This window comes from Hydra vulgaris, chromosome 01 (genome assembly GCF_038396675.1).
Source record: "Hydra vulgaris chromosome 01, alternate assembly HydraT2T_AEP".
Lineage (NCBI taxonomy): Eukaryota > Metazoa > Cnidaria > Hydrozoa > Anthoathecata > Hydridae > Hydra > Hydra vulgaris.
The window spans coordinates 64,789,436-64,807,751 of record NC_088920.1 but is presented as its reverse complement, the minus strand read 5'-3'; the positions used below and the strand labels follow the sequence as shown (position 1 = coordinate 64,807,751).

Genomic DNA, 18,316 nt, shown 5'->3' with positions numbered 1-18,316 from the left:
TTTGTTTAACCATCTGTACACCTCTGTAGTTTTGCTCATAGGCAACATAGTGCACCATTAGTGGCAGCCACCAAAAGTGGCTAATCGATAATAAGGTAAAATATCACATTTTGAAAAGTTATCAGTTGGCCATTTATAGTGGATACAACTAATGGTTCATTAAGTAACCGATGAGTGTAACTTCAATGAACTGCTCAAAAATGCCTATATAGGTCCTCTACAAATCCACTATATAAATGTTTTCTGGGATGTTTTTATTTGTATTAACCATTTAACAGTTGTTGTTGATAGTGGAATAAAGATATTAATTAATTCAAGTGTTAATAGAAATGATGGTTTCTTTGAATACCTGAATGTAACAAATGAGTGACAACTCATGTGCAGTGCCAAAAAGTGTATACTCGGCAGAGCATTATTGCCACATTTAAAAGACAGCACTATATTGATCAAGCCAGTACATCCAAAATTAATCCACCTCATACTAGAGCTAGCATAAGTGAATCCAATTTTTGTTTGATAAAATATTGTTTTTTATGTGGCAATATTTGTATGAAAAAATATTGTTTATTTTGCGACAAAATGTTCAACGTAAAATTTATAAAGTTGCTACTCGTGAATTCAAAGAAGATTCTGAAGGTGACTCAGAGTTGGTCTAATGACATAGCAAAAAGTATTACTGCACGCATTGGGAATGAATATGATTTATTTGCTGCTGATGCTAAGTACCATAGTAGTTTTTATAATTCCTACTTGAGAGGAACCACTGAAGGTAAAATCAAACCTTAGGATAAATCTATGAATGATGCAATAAAAGAAATATTTACATACATTGAAAATAATGATAGTCAGTTTTTATCAGAAGAGTTAAAATAAATCTTGAATCAATAAAATATCAGAATGTGTAAGCATTTGTTTACAAATATTAGGTCATAATATTTATATATCTTATTAGGTAAACAATTTACTACCAATATTTGCAAAAATTAAGATTTAGATTATAGAACATTTAAGATTAAGACAAATCTTAAATGTTCAATGTATCTCAAACATATAAGTTACATTGAATATTTAAGATAAGTCGAAGTATGATAATAAAACTATCACTGAAACACCAGGCAGATTAACTTTTATCTACTTTTTTGACAGTTATCTCAATATTCAACCGTGCTTGGTATGAGAGGAAAAGCCAATATAAAGAGGAAGAACAATTTTGAATTTTGAAAATTGTCGCAGTCGCTACATTTTTCTGTTGATGCTATTCAAAATGTCTTATAGAAATTTTTTGTCTTTTGGATTATGCGCATCCTTCAATGACACTGTGATGCATGAGATATCAGCAGCTTTTCACCTTCCACCGTTTACGTTATTAAAAGCTTCCTTATTTCTATACTTCAGGAGATTTTCCTTATACTATGTCTGCGCACTTCTATTTGCAGGATATGCTACACTAGAGAAATTAATGAACGTGTTTATCAAGAATTTATTGAAGAGTTTTTTACTGTTTGACATTCTGAAAATGTGGTACAAATTTTGTAGATAATTTTATAATCTAAACTTTTGTTTGATCTATTTTTATGATAAAAATTACTGTTTACCGGGAAAATATATATAAAATAAAAATATACTCCAACTTTCAGCTCTATACGAGTTATTGTAAATTGCAATGTCTATTTTGGGCGGGCTAACAATGATTATAACAAAAATATAAAACAAGGAAGAAACTTAAACTGAAAAGAAATAAAAAAACATTTGAATATTTAAAACTAAAAGCAAATAAACAACAGCTATAAATTTAAACCCTTGAAAAAATTTATTTAAAAAAATTAAATATAATTTATTATTCAAATTAACTATTTTTTACAAATTTTTAACTTTGTTTAAAAAATGAAATAATTTTTTTAGCTACTTTAAAAAGTGCTGCCAAGCTTATTGTAATATATAGCAATTTTAACCAAAATAGTTCAAGTTGAATAAACTATTTATACTCCAACAGTTTTGAGAAGACATCTTTGAGATTAGAGTAAACAGTGTATTCCAAAAAAATGTATAGAAGAAGGGTTTCTTTTGTCACAAAAAAATAAATCTGGACTAATAATAAATTTAAAATTTTTTGCACAAGTTATATTATATTATATTTTATATCAAAATATGTTTTTTAATTTAAAACAAAAAAAACATTGTTTGAATAAATAAATACCTTTAGGTACTCCAGTAGACCCACTTGTGTACATAATAACAGCAACATCATCTGGTTTGGGAGAATCCACTGGTTCGTTTACTAAAAACAATAATTTAAACTTTCAAATTGGAACAACATAAAATATTAGATAAAAATAAAATTCAAAGTAAACACCACATATTTCAAATATTTATAGTGAATACTTTGGAACAATTTTTTTAATTTAATAGCATTTATTTAAATGCACATGCTCATTTTTTTTTGTATGAACCAAAATCAAAAAAATCTAAATGAAGACTTTAAGTTTCTCAATGAAGAGAACCATTAGTGCAGAGCTAGAACCATTGTGCAGAGCTTGCCAATTTAGCCCAAAATCATTGTCAACATTAAATGCTGAAAACTAGTTTTAACAATGATGATTTAACACATGTTTATTATATGTTTACATATGTTTATTATTTTAACAATGATGATTTAACATATCTTTATTAACAGAAATATATCAAAATAAACATTAAATGTCAAATAAAATCCAATTATTTTCACATAAATTTGAAGAGTATTTTGTAACACATTTTTTTATATTTTTATTATTACCTTTCTTACGCTACTGTTGTTTCAAGTTAACCTGAGTATCACTTAAACTTTGCATTTGAATCTTTTTTGTTAATTTTCTTAAAACAGTTAATTTATGTGTAATCATTGTTTTTATGCATCAGTACCAAACAGATTTAAATATACTTTGTGCTGCAACATTACTTTTAGGAATCAGATAAACTTTCCTCCAATATCATTCAAATTTTTGCTAATGTAAATCTACTATTCATAGTAAACAAACAAAAATGTTACATAAATAGTTTGCTAGTTTATGTGCAACAAATAAAGCAGCTGATTTTTGAAGGTGAAAATTTTAATTTCTTTTAATCAAAATATTTTTGATTTTTATTCAGTATATCTTTATATAGTTAACTTTTATATATTGGTTGAATTCAATGAACTTTTATAATTTGGTTGAATTCAATGAACTTTTATATATTGGTTGAATTCAATGAAATTTAGCACTCTTTAATCACTAATTACTCAAAAACTACTTAATAATGCAAACATATATATCAAAGGACTAGCAGAGCTGTCAACCCATGGATCAGCTGATCCATGCGTAAAAGTTTAAAAGAAATTAAATTGAAAACACGATGATGATGTAATATCCTATAGCTTGAATTGAACTTTCAGTTTATAAGATTTACGCTCTAAGCAATCATGCACGTTAATATGTTGATCAAAAAGAACAAATATATAAAAAATTCAAAAATTCAAAAATTACTAATGACAATATAAAATAATAAAAAAATGACAATATAAAATAATAAAAAAATAAATATGAAATAAAGCAATACATAGACAAATTATCTGAATATGCAGATATATATACATGCACACATATACACACACATATATGTATAAATACACACACTTAAAAGTATTACCTTATAATAAACAAGTATACAAAAAATAACATATATATATATAATAATATAAAATAACATATAATAAAAAAATAACATATATATATAAATATATATATATATATATATATATATATATATATATATATATATATATATATATATATATATATATATATATATAAATTAGTAAAAAACACTTATCTAACTTTTATCTTCTACTTCTAAAAAGTGAACTAGGGCACGTTAGTAAAATAAAACTAGACAAAATTAATAACTCTATTCGGAAAAAATTAGGTTTACATCAGTGGAAAAGTACCACTGATGTTATAGATTGGTTTTCTAAAATTAATAATAAAAATGAATGCACATTTATACAATTTGATATTATTGATTTTTACCCCTCAATTACAGCAGAAATTTTAGATAAAACAATAGAATTTGGAAAATCCCAGTTAGAAATTACTGAGGACATTATCCGTATAATTAAGCACTGCAGAAAAAATTTACTCTATTTCGATAAGGAAACGTGGAAGAAAAAAACCACGCACGAATGCTTTGATGTAACAATGGGAAGTTACGCCAGAGCAGAAATTTGCGAATTTGTAGGTTTATATATTTTAAATACCCTAGCTAAAATAATCCAAATTAATCAATTAGGTCTTTATTGCGACGACAGTTTAATAATAATGCGTAAAAAATCAGGGCCACAACTCGATAAAATTAGAAAAGATATTATTAAAGTTTTTAAAAATATTGTCTTCCAAATTGAAACAAATATAAATTTAAAAATAGTGAATTTTCTTGATGTCACATTTAACCTCTCAGAAAGTTCCTATAAGCCCTACAAAAAACCTAATGATGAATTACTGTATATTAATGTGAATTCGAACCATTCCCCTGAAATTCTAAAACAAATTCCAATTTCAATTAACAATAGGCTAAACCAAAACTCTTCTAATGAAAATATTTTTAACTCCTCTAAACGCGTTTATGAAGATGCCCTTAAAAAAAGTGGCTTTCAAAATTTCGAGCTAAAATTTGAAAAGAAAATTTCAAAAAAGCGTAATAGAAATAGAAACATAATTTGGTTCAACCCCCCGTACAGCAAAAATGTTTCAACGAATATAGGTAAAATTTTTCTAAAATTAGTAGACAAACATTTTCCTCCCTCTAATAAATTACATAAGATTTTTAACAGAAATACCATTAAAGTAAGTTATAGTTGTACAAAAAATTTAGAAAAAATTGTAAAAGGCCACAACTATGAGTTAATTAATAAAAATGAACATATAAAAGAAAAAAACACTGATTGTAATTGTAAACAAAAAATAGATTGCCCTCTAAATGGAAAATGCCTTTCTAAAAACATAATTTACAAGTGCATTGTTTCCTCACAAAATAACCCTGATAAACAATATATTGGCTTAACCGAGGGCGAATGGAAAAAACGTTATGCCAACCACAAACAATCGTTTAAACACAAAAAATATTTAAAAGAGACTATGCTGTCAAAATATATTTGGGATTTAAAAGAAAAAAAGAAAAATTTTAATTTACAATGGTTTATTCTAAAATCTGCCCCTGCCTATAATAACATTTCCAAAAAATGTATGCTATGTTTGCAAGAAAAATTTGAAATAATTACTTATTTAAATCAAGATTTATTAAAAAATTTATTAAATAAAAAATCTGAATTAATTTCTAAATGTAGGCACGAAAATAAATACCGCTTAAAAAATTATAAAAACAAATGACCAAATTAAACTATTCCCATTCCAAAGAAAATTATTTAATAATTACTTTCTGTAACTTCCCGTTAACAAAAAAAATACAGTAATTAAAAATTTTTTTATAATAATTTATAACTTCCTGAAAAATATTTTTTTCTATAAATTGAATTTTTTTTTAGATTTAGTAACTCTTCCTGATGATCCAGCAATGGTGAAACTTAAAGTAGAAGATAAAAGTTAGATAAGTGTTTTTTACTAATTTATTATTGCTCTGTTCTATAAGAACATTGACCACTCTATTTGTAAAATACACTAACATAATTTACATATATATGTATATATATACATGCATATAACGTATCTATCCATACTTACATATGCACATATAAAGAGAAAATAAAAAACAATCCACAATACAGATATAGATATAAATTCAAAGAGAGCAGAATGATAATAAAAATCATGGTGTTGTAAGATCCAATTAAAATTAAGTATAGGGCTAATGTAGGTGAAACTCCATCGTTAGGGCCACAGTTTATTCACCAATGATGTTTCAGAGAGCCTGATAAAAAATTGCTACCATCGCTTGTCAGAGAAGCATCCTTGCTATCTTTACCATTGCCTAAGTATAGAATATATAGGAAATTTACTCCCAAGTTTCTTAAATGACAAGGAATTTGCTGATGTGTGTTTTGAAAATTACATTATACATTACTCACAACTTTGAACGCAGATTAGTATATAAAAGAATGCTTAAAGAAACATTTTTTGCCATTTATTTAAGAGCATGATATGTCTATAATACTTTGGACTGATTTGGCTGCAATTCAAGAAGTCTCTAAGAAGTCACTAAAATGGTATTATCAAAGTGGCATCAAATTTGTACCCAAGGAAGTAAATCCTCCAAATTGTCCTGAACAGCAAGTTATTAAAAATTATTGGTCAATTATAAAAAAAATCTTATTGAAAAGCATGAAAATAGCTTCAGATTAAAAAGATTCAAAGAAATGGATAACAGCTTCAAAAAAAAGTAACATCCAGCAGATGATGTCAAATACTCAAAAAATTATTAGGTTTTTATCTAAGCGCCAAAAAAAATAATAGAAAAAATTATTGAAACAAACTTTTTGAGTTATCCTTTGATCAGATTTCATTTCTTATCTTATTTCAGCCCATCCTAATTTATGCTGAAATATTAGTGTTAAATACACAGAATGTTAAATGCACAGAAATTTGCAAAAAACTATGCTAAATGTATTTAATCAATTTTAATGCAGCTAGAAAACCATATCTTTTACAGATTCTGTCTTTTTCTGGTCTGATCAACTACTAATTATTGACTTTCAACAGTGTTCAACAAGAACCAGTCCTTGGAACTAGGAAAAATGAGGTTGACAACATTTTGCTGACCTTTATCTATTAGAGGTCGGCATCAAATCGACAAAAAAACTGATACCAAGGTTTATCCATAAAACATAGAAACGAGGTTGCCAAGTTTTTGGCAACCTCAAACACTTCTAGGTCAGCATTGCTGAATGCCAACCCTAATTCTGAGGGCTGAAGAACTAAGTATTAAAATATCAACAAACTTCATAGCAATCACTCATTAAATTATTTACTTCAGATGTTTCACTGAATCAAAAAAGAAAAACAAAAGAGTAATTCCATATCAAATGAGCCAGAAATTTTTAAAAATCTGAGTTGTATGGTGACATGGCCTGGGTCAATTGACATGGAATTACCCAAAGCAATCAACAAAATATGCTTAGACTATAGAATCTTTCATGCTTTCTGAAAATGAAGCTTTGTCATTAATGCTAGATTCAAATATGAAATAAATGCATTTTAACCAAAATTACTGTGATTGCTTAACAATGCAACCTGTATAGAGGTAAAAGAACGTGCCATTTGCAGACATATATAGCTGATAGCTAGAAGCTGAGCAATTTGGCCAATTATCTGATACAGGCTGACCAACAAAGTTGCTGGCTTCAAGTGGCACAAGTTAAGTTTTATATAACAGCAAAAAATTATCTATAACATGGCAAAAACATTATCTATAATCTATAATGTAACTGATCATATCTACTATTATCTATTTTAAGAAATCCATTAGTAATTGGGACCAATTAATTTGAAAATTGTAAGATTATATTGTTATTTAAATTATTACATATTAAATGATTCTTACTGTTTTTTAATTTAGCTCCTAAATCTTCAATTTGTTGCAAGGAAAATATTCGAATATCTTCAGGAAAATCACTTAGTGTTGACTTTTTAATATCACCAAAATATATAATTGTTTTTAAAAACTTTAGTTGAGGTAATATTTTCTTTATTTTAGGTAACAAAACAGCATCTGTGAAGACAGTATGTGACTTGACTTGATTGAAGCCATATGCTATTGCATCATCACCAAGAGTAGTATAGATTGTAACAACTAAAATTAATTAAAAAAAAAAAATCTGTTTATTATTAGAACTAAAATAATAAAAATCAATAAACTTTATATCTGTCAGCCACAGTGATGTCACCTGCAGTGTCCGAGCTTTTATCATATTTGACTGGAATAGTAAACATAATCAAAACTACTAATGAAAATTTTAGTATTTATTTTTCATATATATATTTAATATAGTATGTATAAATTTTTTATTATGAGTATTTATGAAGGTAAATACTTATAATAAAATTTAAAAAAAAAAAGTTATTAATCACAAGCTATAAAAATTAATTTGTATGATACTCAAAATAGTAACAGAAAGTTACAGTTAAAAATCTAAAAGTCAATGTTTTTAAACAAACTTACTAGAAACAAACTTACTAGGAATATACTTACCAGAAAAAAACTTACTAGAAACAAACTTACTAGTAACAAACTTACTAGGAATAAACTTACTAGAAAAAAATTTACTAGAAACAAACTTACTAGAAAAATTTCTAAGAAAACAAGCTTGTGCTGTAAGCATCCATTCTGTTTTTGTTTCAGCAAAAATAAGAACATAATCTTTAGATTTTACACCAAGTGCCTTAATACCACTGCTGATACGTTTTACATGGTCGTAAGCTTGGTTGTATGTTAACCATTGATATTCACCTAATATCACTTTTTTAAACACGCGACCATTAGCTTGGACTTCATCTTCTTCTGCAATGAGTTCTCGAGTTCCCATACAGTTTTTATCACCATATTGGAGTACAGTTTTTCTAAATAAAGATGTGAATCATTATGTGAAATATATAACTTGTATTATAAAGTTAGTTGTCAACCTGCATAAATTTTATATTACTTTTGATTTTATATTATTTTTTAATGGGTAAAAAAACTTGTTTTCAACAAAAATAAGTAAAAAAAAAATTAATAAAATATTTATTTTGTAAAAATTTAATTTTACAAGATACTTAATATTATCAGATTGCAATGATTTTATTTATATTATGATTTATATTATTTTCAACTAAAATTTGAAAAAATATAAATCATTGATTATAATCTAGTTTCAACTAAATTACAATCAATGAGAAAAATAATTAAAATCTTTCTGATAAAGTGATTGATAAAAAAGGAGAAAACCAATTTACATAAAAAAACAATTATTAAAAAGAAAAATTTAATTAAAAAGATCTATTGCTAAATATTGAAAGTAAACACATAAATAATTGATTATAATTGTATCAATAAATGGCTGATGCAAACAAAATATTACCTTTTCTTAAATTTTTATCAAACAATTTTCTTATTTTACATAAAAATGCAAAAACGATGTAACTCCACATTTGGTTGGTTTTTAGATTTGAACAAAATATTACTAATTATAAGATGCTCTATGTTGATACAAAAATAATTTAGATTAGAGCACTCTTTATGCTATTTAACAAAGGATTAGACTGAATGATATTTATTCCCTACATTCAAAGTTAATCTGTTTTTTCATTCTCCTGAACAGTTTGTCTCAACATTAACAACCACAGGGGACAGTTTAGCAAACTATGTTTAAAATGTTTTCAGTTTCTGATTAAAAAGGTTGTTCATTTTGTTTGAAAAACAGATTTTTTTTAAAAGTCTTTATCTTATTAAAAACATTTTATTCAGGAAATTAAAAAATGTTTAAAGTATTTGTGTTTTTAAATGTTCGTGAATTTGTAACAAATGTTTTGTAAAAGGTAATTGTCGTCATTTTATAATCTTTTTCTTTCACTTGATATGACTCTTTACTCAACTTTCTTTGTCGCCCTTGGTGCATAAGAAAACTAACCTTTTATATAGAAATTAGCTACTATATTGCTTGCGGGTTTGTTTTTAAAAGTAATCTTTATTTATTAACAAATCTTTTTATTTTTAAAATATGCTTATATTATCATTATTATTATTATTATTATTATTATTATTATTATAAATAATCTACAATAGAAGTAGTTAGCTTCTATAAGCTGGACATCTAACGATGCCCTGCTATAGTAGACTTTATTCTAGTGGAGCGACAAAAATTATCATATTTTTTTTAAATTCATTGACAGAATGTGAGGAAACAACATAAGAAGGCAAGGCATTCCATTGGGATGCAATTCTATTAGGTAAGAAGTTATGTTGATGCGAATTATTTGAAATTTCGCTGGCAATGGCATGGTTGTAGATTTTGTTTTGTTTCCTGCAGGATAATTTGAAAAACAAGTAGGTGTTGTATTTGGATTTAGGAACTTGACTTCATTAAAATTCTTGTAGATTTTGAAATACTGAACTAAATTGCCTCTCATTTGTCTTTCTGAAAGTGTTGTTAATCCCAAATTTGCCAATCAAGATTCGTAGTTCATGTTTCTTAATTGAGGAACAAGTTTAGTTACTCTGCGTTGAATTTTTTCGAGTCTCTCAATATCTTTCTTTAAATAGGGGTTCCATATTGGAGCGCAAAATTCAAGCAGCGGACGAACATAGGTAGTATATAGTTTTAAAAACATAATAGAATTCCAGTTAATAAAAGTTCTTTTTGGAATACCAAGCATCTGGTTAGCTTTTAATACTGCATTACTTATATGATCAGACCATTTAGGTTCATTGTTGAAAAAAATTCCTAGTGACTTGTCAATATTGGCATTTTCAAAAGGAATAAGAGTGTTTGATGAGTTAAGCATACCAAAAGAGTAGTCTAAAACATCAAAACCACCATAAAAGCTTATTACTTTGCTTTTATTTATATTAAATTCCATGCCCCAAAGTTTAGACCAATGTAGTAAGAAATCAATTTATTTTTGGACTAGTTCTAGATCAGATGAACTTTTGATTTTTGCAATTATTTGAGTGTTATCAGCAAATAACTTACAGAAATTAGATAAAAACTCAGACATATCATTAATAAAAATTAAAAACAAAAGTGGAGTGATAACCGAGCCCTGAGGAACTCCACTCAGTACATCTATCCAATCAGAAGAGAATTTACCAAGAAATAACGTGTTGTTTTCTATTGCTCAAAAAATCTTTTATCCAATTAAGGATCATATCACTGAAACCGTATCCTTTTAGTTTTAGGAGAAGAAGAATGCATGAGACACAATCAAAAGCTTTAGTGAAGTCTAAAAGAACAAGTAGTGCAGAGCAGCAATCATTAAGAGCTTCGGTAATAACAAATAATACTTCTAAAAAATTAGTTGTACATGAGCGATTTTGAACAAATCCATGGTGATGATAGAATAATAAATTGTGGGTGTACAAATGGCCTGCCATAAAGTCACAAAGTAACTTTTCCATAACCTTACAAACAACAGAAGTAAGTAAAACAGGTCGATAATTTTTTGGATCAGCACGACAACCTATCTTGTGAATGGGTAAGACATTTGCATGCTTCCAATATGATAGAACTTGACCAGAAACTATGAAACATTTAAATATAAGTGAAAGTGGCCTACTGAAACTAACAGGTGATGTGGAAGTTATCGGAGAAAATAAAAACGTCAATAACTTATTTATAAATAAAAAAACAAACTACTAATATATTTTTTTTTAAATAAAGCATTTATCTTTTAATAAAAATATATTATTTTTTATATGAAAAAACACCACCATCTGCAATTGATCTCAATTTCGCTCTGACGCCTTTCATATGCGACTGTAAAAAGTTTAAATCAATTTCTTGTAGTTTTAGTTTAATGCGATCAATCAAAACTTGCTCTGTTGAAGCTTGCCAATCTCCCTCGTAAATCTTCTGAGCCAAATGTCCCCAAAAATTTTCAATTGGTCGTGCTTGAGGCACATTTGGGGGATTGGATTCTTTATCAATGTAATAGACATATTGGTCCATCCAATTTAGAGAATCTTTAGAATAATGAGAACTTGCTAAATCTGGCCAAAATAAATAGTTAAAGTCTCCATGATACTTGTGAATAAATAGAAGAAGTCGTTTTTCTAAACATTCATTAATATATTTTTAGAGAATCTTTAGAATAATGAGAACTTGCTAAATCTGGCCAAAATAAATAGTTAAAGTCTCCATGATACTTGTGAATAAATAGAAGAAGTCGTTTTTTGATTGATGAATTGAACGCTACAGCCTTGGAAGTGCGAAACAATGGCTCGGACATACCACGGTCAGATATGGCTATCCACATTAATAATTTTTTAGGAAATTTTTCCTATAAAACGAACACTTTCTGGGCATGTCTTTTTGTTGTTTGTGTAGTATCCAGAATTTCCAGGCATGTTGTCCCCTGCAAAACAAAAGTATTTTTCGTCATCGATGACAAGAAGCGATTTTGTGTTTTAGAGTTGGTTAACTAGTATCCTGCTTCTTTTCTTTGCCTTTATTTGTTGTTCTATAGTGTATTTTGGAGTCTTTTCACGTTTTCTATATTTAATATTCATTTCTTTTAACTGACGACCAATTGTCGATTGATTTACACCGAATTTAATACCTATTTTTCTCTGACTGACCCCTTTTCGATTGTTGACAAATCTCGTTAATTCGGCTTTCTTTTCTCTAGTCCAGTATGTCGGACGACCAGGGTGCTTTCTATCAGAAAACGATTGAACAGTTTCAAGTCTTTTTAGGTTATCATATATTGTACTTCGAGCAAATCCTTCCTTTTCAAAATGATTTTCAATTTTTTTTTTTTTATGTTAGGTTTATTTACAAAAAACATTTTTAGTCGCTTTCGAAAAGATTCTTGTTCAGCTGCATTTAACCTCATTTTAAATAATTGTGTTTCAAATAAAGTTTATATTTTATAGAACGTTTATGTCGATGCATAAAACCACAAAAACTAATTATTATGCTCAAATAATGAAATTAGGATTTGTCCGATAACTTCCGCATCACCCATTAGCTGAGCAATTTTTTAAAATGTAAGCGTGTATACCATCAATACCCATACCCTTTGTATTTTTACTTTACATTGATTTACTTTGTAAATCAATGGCAAGTGCATGGAAAAGAAAATGAGCAAAATAAAAGCAAGGAAGATTAAAATTCAAAACCGATTTAAAAACAAACTTAACATTCATTTAGACATGCCAAAATCAAGCAGTGGCAATACCAATACAAGAAACATTGCAAATAGAGCATTCGAAGATCCGAATCTCTTGTCTGAAATTTTAGACATCGATTTGAAGCTTATTCAAAGGTTAAGAGTACTTTTATTGTGTATTTCTTATCGATTTCCAATTGACCCAGTCAAATTTATTGACTATTGCTTCTCAACAGTATCTTGGTATGTTAAATTATATAGAAAATTTCCTGACTCCCACATTACATAAACTTTTGATGCATGGCTCACAAATCATATCAAATTCAATTGTTCCTGTTAGCATGTTAAGCTTCAGAAAGTAGAAATAAACTTTTTAGATCAGATAGAATCAATCATGCTCAAAAAGATAGTCGCCAACACAACCTTTTTGATGTATTCACACATGCAATGAAGACTTCAGATCCAGTTCTATCAAGTTCAAGATTACAACAAAGAATTCAAAAGTACATGAAACATAAGATGCCATCCGAGTAAGAGAACTATTAATCTTTAATACAAATATTATTAATGAAAGCTATGATGATGATTCTAGTAGTGAAAATGATATTGATGATTTTGAAAACAGTGATATGTATGAAACAAATGTTTCATACATATCACTGTTGATATGTATGTAACATATCTTATTGATATATTTCAGAAATGATTCTGAAATATATCAATAAGATAATGTTATAATTTTTTATAATAAAAAATAGCAGACGTGGCGCAGTGGTTATAGTGTTGAACTCTTTACTCAAGGGGTTGTGAGTTCGAATATGAACTCTTTACTCAAGGGGTTGTGAGCTTGAAGCATATAAGTGTTGTCAAATAAGATGGAAAAGAGAGTACCAACTCATTAAATGCTCTATGATAAGATCATTAGGTCTTCTTAAAGTTTTTTTTAAAAATAAAATACAGTAGAAATAATAATTGCTTATATTTAAATATATACAAAAATAAGATTTATAAGTATGAATAAAATTGAACAAAATATTTTGAAATTAACTTTTCTCTATTATTTGCTTGCAACATAGATAGCAGCACAGGTTTTTATCTTTTGTAGAAAAAATTTTTAAAACTCTTTAAACTATTCCTCCTAAATTAGTAGAAAACAAGAGATTTTTCTTGTCTTGGGCTGTTTACAACTAAAATAAGAAACTTTTAAAAATGATGAAACATTAGATGCATTTATTTTTTAAAGCTAACAAATAAATGTTTTCAATGATATTATGTGTTTTAAAGCTAACAAATAAATGTTTTCAATGATATTATGTGTTTAAGTGATTATGTGTGATAAATACTTCTATGCTTATTTTATATTTAACTTTTGTGTATTTTAACATAGAAAAACAAAGTTTAAAATAGTAGGAATCTTTTTCAAAAATAGTTTGAACCTGTTTGTTTTAAATATCTAAAAAAGATTATGATAGATTGTGATAAAGATTTATGGGAGCACTTTCCTGTTTTTTGTAAATTCTAATCTCTACTATTTGTCAAAGTTTCATATTTTGGAGTTAAAAAAAATCTAATAATATAAAACTAAGACTAAAATATCAGAAGAAAAAAAAAGGTTAAATCACAGAGAAACAAGTGCAAATAATTATAATTAATGCAAATAATAATAAATAATAACAAGTACAAATAAATATAATTATTGCTCTGTGAGTTAACTTTACCAATACTACCTAAAACCCATCAGCTAACATGGTAACTAACGATTGCTTATTAAAAATCAATATGTGTTTTACTGCAAGTGAAATAGCTTCCATTTTTTTTAAATCAAAAAAATTCAAAAATTATTTCTTGACACAAAAGGGCATATTTAAGAGTAAAATTCTAGCACTTATAGAAAACAAAATATTTTAATACTTATAATACTAACTATATAAATGCATCAAATACTTTATTATTTATAGTTATATTAAATAACGCAAAAACATGGTTATATCCAATGCATACATGGTTCAAATACAATTAATAACATTTTGTAGAGTTTTGCACCCTAAAAGATGACTTATATAATAAAAATTTTGAAGATATATTAAAAGAAAGAATTAGATAGAATAGAAAGAATAAAAATGCAATGAATGAATAATAAATTTATAAGACATAACAAAAATGTAACTGAACTAAATAAAAACTTTCTGGGCACATCTATAAAATTTTTGTATTTCTAGAATTTTTCTATTTTTTCTGTTTATACTGCATTTTACTTAAGCGTTAACAAAACACTGCTATAAGCAAGCTTTTCTATTTTTAAAAGGTGTCTAAATCATACACTTAAGTCTTTGTTTTACAATAATAACTTATAATCAAGTAATTGATAAATGGATTTTTAGCTTAATATTGTATACTAATTCCTTAGGATCAGCTCATAATAATTCCATTCAAAAATTGAATACAGAGTTAATATTTTAAATAAAAGCATCCATTTTCAAGAAAGTGAAATATCTTTTTTAAACCTATCTAAACTACTACTTTTAAACGTATTAAGTTTTATCTAAATATAGTTGAGCTTGGAAAAAAAATAAAAACTAGCAACTAAAATTGAAAAACGTACTTAAATAAACTGTCAATAGTTTGACACCCAGCAAATCCTGTTTTTAATTCAGATAACGATTCTATGTTACGGTAAGGCCCACCTGGTGAACCACTGACAGATTTTGCTTGCAAAGTCCCACATTTTAGTTTTTTAAAATTACCACTCGCTAAATACCATGGAATAAAAGAAAAATGATGCCAAAACCATCCAACAACATTTAAAGCCTTTAATATATATGATTCAAAAACTGTAATATCACTTGGAATACTCATTTTCTTGCTTAATTTTATAAAGCAATATTTAACACAATTGTATTGACACTAATCACATTAACACTTTATATAGTAACTTTTAATATAGTAACGCGAGACCAAATGATTTGAGGTCAGAGTTCACACGTAATGGCCGCACTGATTTCAATTTAATCAAAATACAAATTTTAAAATTTTTTTTTATTAAACAGTAAATACCGGGTGACACAAAATGGAGTAACTCCCCGAAAAGTTAACTCCCGGTTAAAACATTTTAACTCCCCGGTTAATCTAGATATAATATTTAGTTAATATAAAATTTTTGGAATACCCGTAATCACGTATATTTATTAAAAAAAGCGGCCGTATCCAAAATAACGTTATTACCATATACAAAATGCTTTACTTTATTAAATGCAGTGCAGAATTTCGAATATAGAAGCAGATTATTACCACCGATCTTAAGAAATGATTATACTTTGTTATTTTAAGGTACATTTTGAGATCAGTGGATTGCGATTTTCTGCCTTTCGTAAATTTTAGTCAATAGAAAAATTGTTTTATAAAAAAAGAGTTTTTTTATCAACAACTTATTTTATAAAAACAGAAAGAACATACGCTGGTTGAAACATGAGCTATTTAGGATAATTTAATTTTTGTTAGAAATTCAAATAACATATGATGTTTTTTAAATTGTTAAAATGAAATTGAAAAAAAAAGATAATTCCATCAACCGTAATTACCTCGTTTTTAAATTACTGAGTAAAGCTTTGTTTATACAGTTGTGATAAAGTGTTTTTTTGTTTATATAATTGTGTATATTTGAAATACAACACTTTTTACACGTGTTTAAATTCTACACGTGTTTAAATTACCGTCTCCCACGTGTTTGCAACTGCGATTTTTATCCGTTTCTGATATTAGAATAAAATAATTTTTTTTTTAATTAAAAAATCTTTTAAATAATTTCTAAATAAACTTAAGTTTAAACATCTCAAAAATTCTTGTTCGAAAATGATGCTATATATAAAGTATTAGTGTGGGATATAAAACTTTGACTCGAAAATGAACTGAAACGAGATTTTTTTTTAATTCTAAGAAGGCTAATAAAAATTATTGACACAAAAACAGAGTTGTTAGCAAGACCAAAAGTAGCAAGGTCAAGGCCACTCGTTACAAGGCCAAGGCCAAGGCCAAAGGTTACAAGACCAAGGCCAAAAGTTGCAAGGCCAAGGCAAAGACTTTTAAGGTCAAGGCCAAGATTAAGAGTTTCAAGGCCAAAGTCAACGCAAACATTTTCAAGACCAAAGACTTCAATTTTTGTCTTACGTTAATGCCAGTTATTAACAAAACTATAAGTAGCAAATGCGATGACAATAAAACCTCATTTTGTAAAAATAGACCAAGATTATGCGCAGAATTCAGCAAAGTCAATAAAAAAATATATTGTTTTTTTTTTAAGGCCAAGGCCAAAACATTTAAGGCCGAGGCCAAAATTTTCAAGGCCAAGGTCAACAGTTTCAAGACCAAGGCCAAGGCCTTAATTTTAGGCCTTAAGGCAAGGCCAAGGCCAAGGACTAACAACTCTGCGAAAAATATTTAAATAAGAAATAACAATTTTTTGAACTTTGTTACCGATTGTTATCATCGAAATACCAATTTTACTCAACGACGTTTTTAATTTCTGTTGGTAATAATATTTAATTTTTATAAATGCGTAACGTTTTTAATCATGTTCTTGCCTTTTCAAAGCAAAAAATGTACCAATTTGACATCTTTGAGCCAGTTTTAGAATACCCACGAAAATACTGTCGAAAATAATAATTGTTAAAAACAATTCATCTTTTCTTCAATTGGACGAAAAAGAAGAAAACAACTTTTTGTTTAGAATTGACCCATTTTAGCTTAATTTTATTAAAACTGTTCCTAGAAAATTCTAAATTTTTTACTTGTAAATTTATTGAAACGCAAGAACACTGAAAAGGTGAGACTTAGACGTTACCTGAGGCAAAAATTAATTAAATTAGGACGATAACGAAGGTAAAACAATTCATAGGAATAAAGCCTCACCTTTTCAGTGTTCTTGCTTTTCAATAAATTTAGATGTAAAATTTCCAAGGAACAATTTTATAAAATTAAGCTCAAACGAGTCAAATCTAAAGAAAAAAATATTTTTTCCTTCTTAGTCTTGAAGAAAAGGTGTATTTTTTAAAAACGATTTTTTTTTTTTTAATTATTTTTCTTGATAAGCTTTACTTTTCTACTTTCGCTTAAACTTAATAATTTTTTTTCACTAATTTTATTATCAAATTAGTTCACGATATTTCCGTATAATGTTATTTTCCTAATCACTTAAATTTTCTCTCAGCCAAGAAATGATTTGTTTAGTTGCAAAGTATTATAATGCTACATTGTAAACCCCGTTTTCTTCGATTATTTTATATTTAATTTTAAAACACAGTTTGTCAACATTTTCAATTTGCTAATAGCTAATCTGTTTAAAATTATCAAATCGTTTTGAGAATATTTAATGAAATACTTTAATTATATAAGTTATGTAAATCTAGACAAAATGAGAAAAAAAATTAATAAATTATTTCTTGTGATTCAAATGATTTAGGAGCTTATTGATCGCATTTATACAAATT

The 18,316-nt window shown here is 27.0% G+C and overlaps 1 protein-coding gene across 1 annotated transcript in view; it reads right to left on the bottom strand.

Moving 5' to 3' along the window:
* The window catches only part of LOC100204669 (long-chain-fatty-acid--CoA ligase 4), a 29,270-nt gene extending 13,318 nt beyond the window's left edge, over window positions 1–15,952 (bottom strand). The window contains exons 1-4 of the mRNA XM_065788945.1: window positions 15,436–15,952; window positions 8,308–8,585; window positions 7,570–7,818; window positions 2,198–2,278 (exon numbers count right to left, since the gene is read on the bottom strand). Coding sequence (XP_065645017.1) covers window positions 2,198–2,278; window positions 7,570–7,818; window positions 8,308–8,585; window positions 15,436–15,689 — 862 coding nt within the window. The 5' untranslated portion in view covers window positions 15,690–15,952. The remainder of the gene's footprint in view (window positions 1–2,197; window positions 2,279–7,569; window positions 7,819–8,307; window positions 8,586–15,435) is intronic.
* Window positions 15,953–18,316: the final 2,364 nt, after the last annotated feature.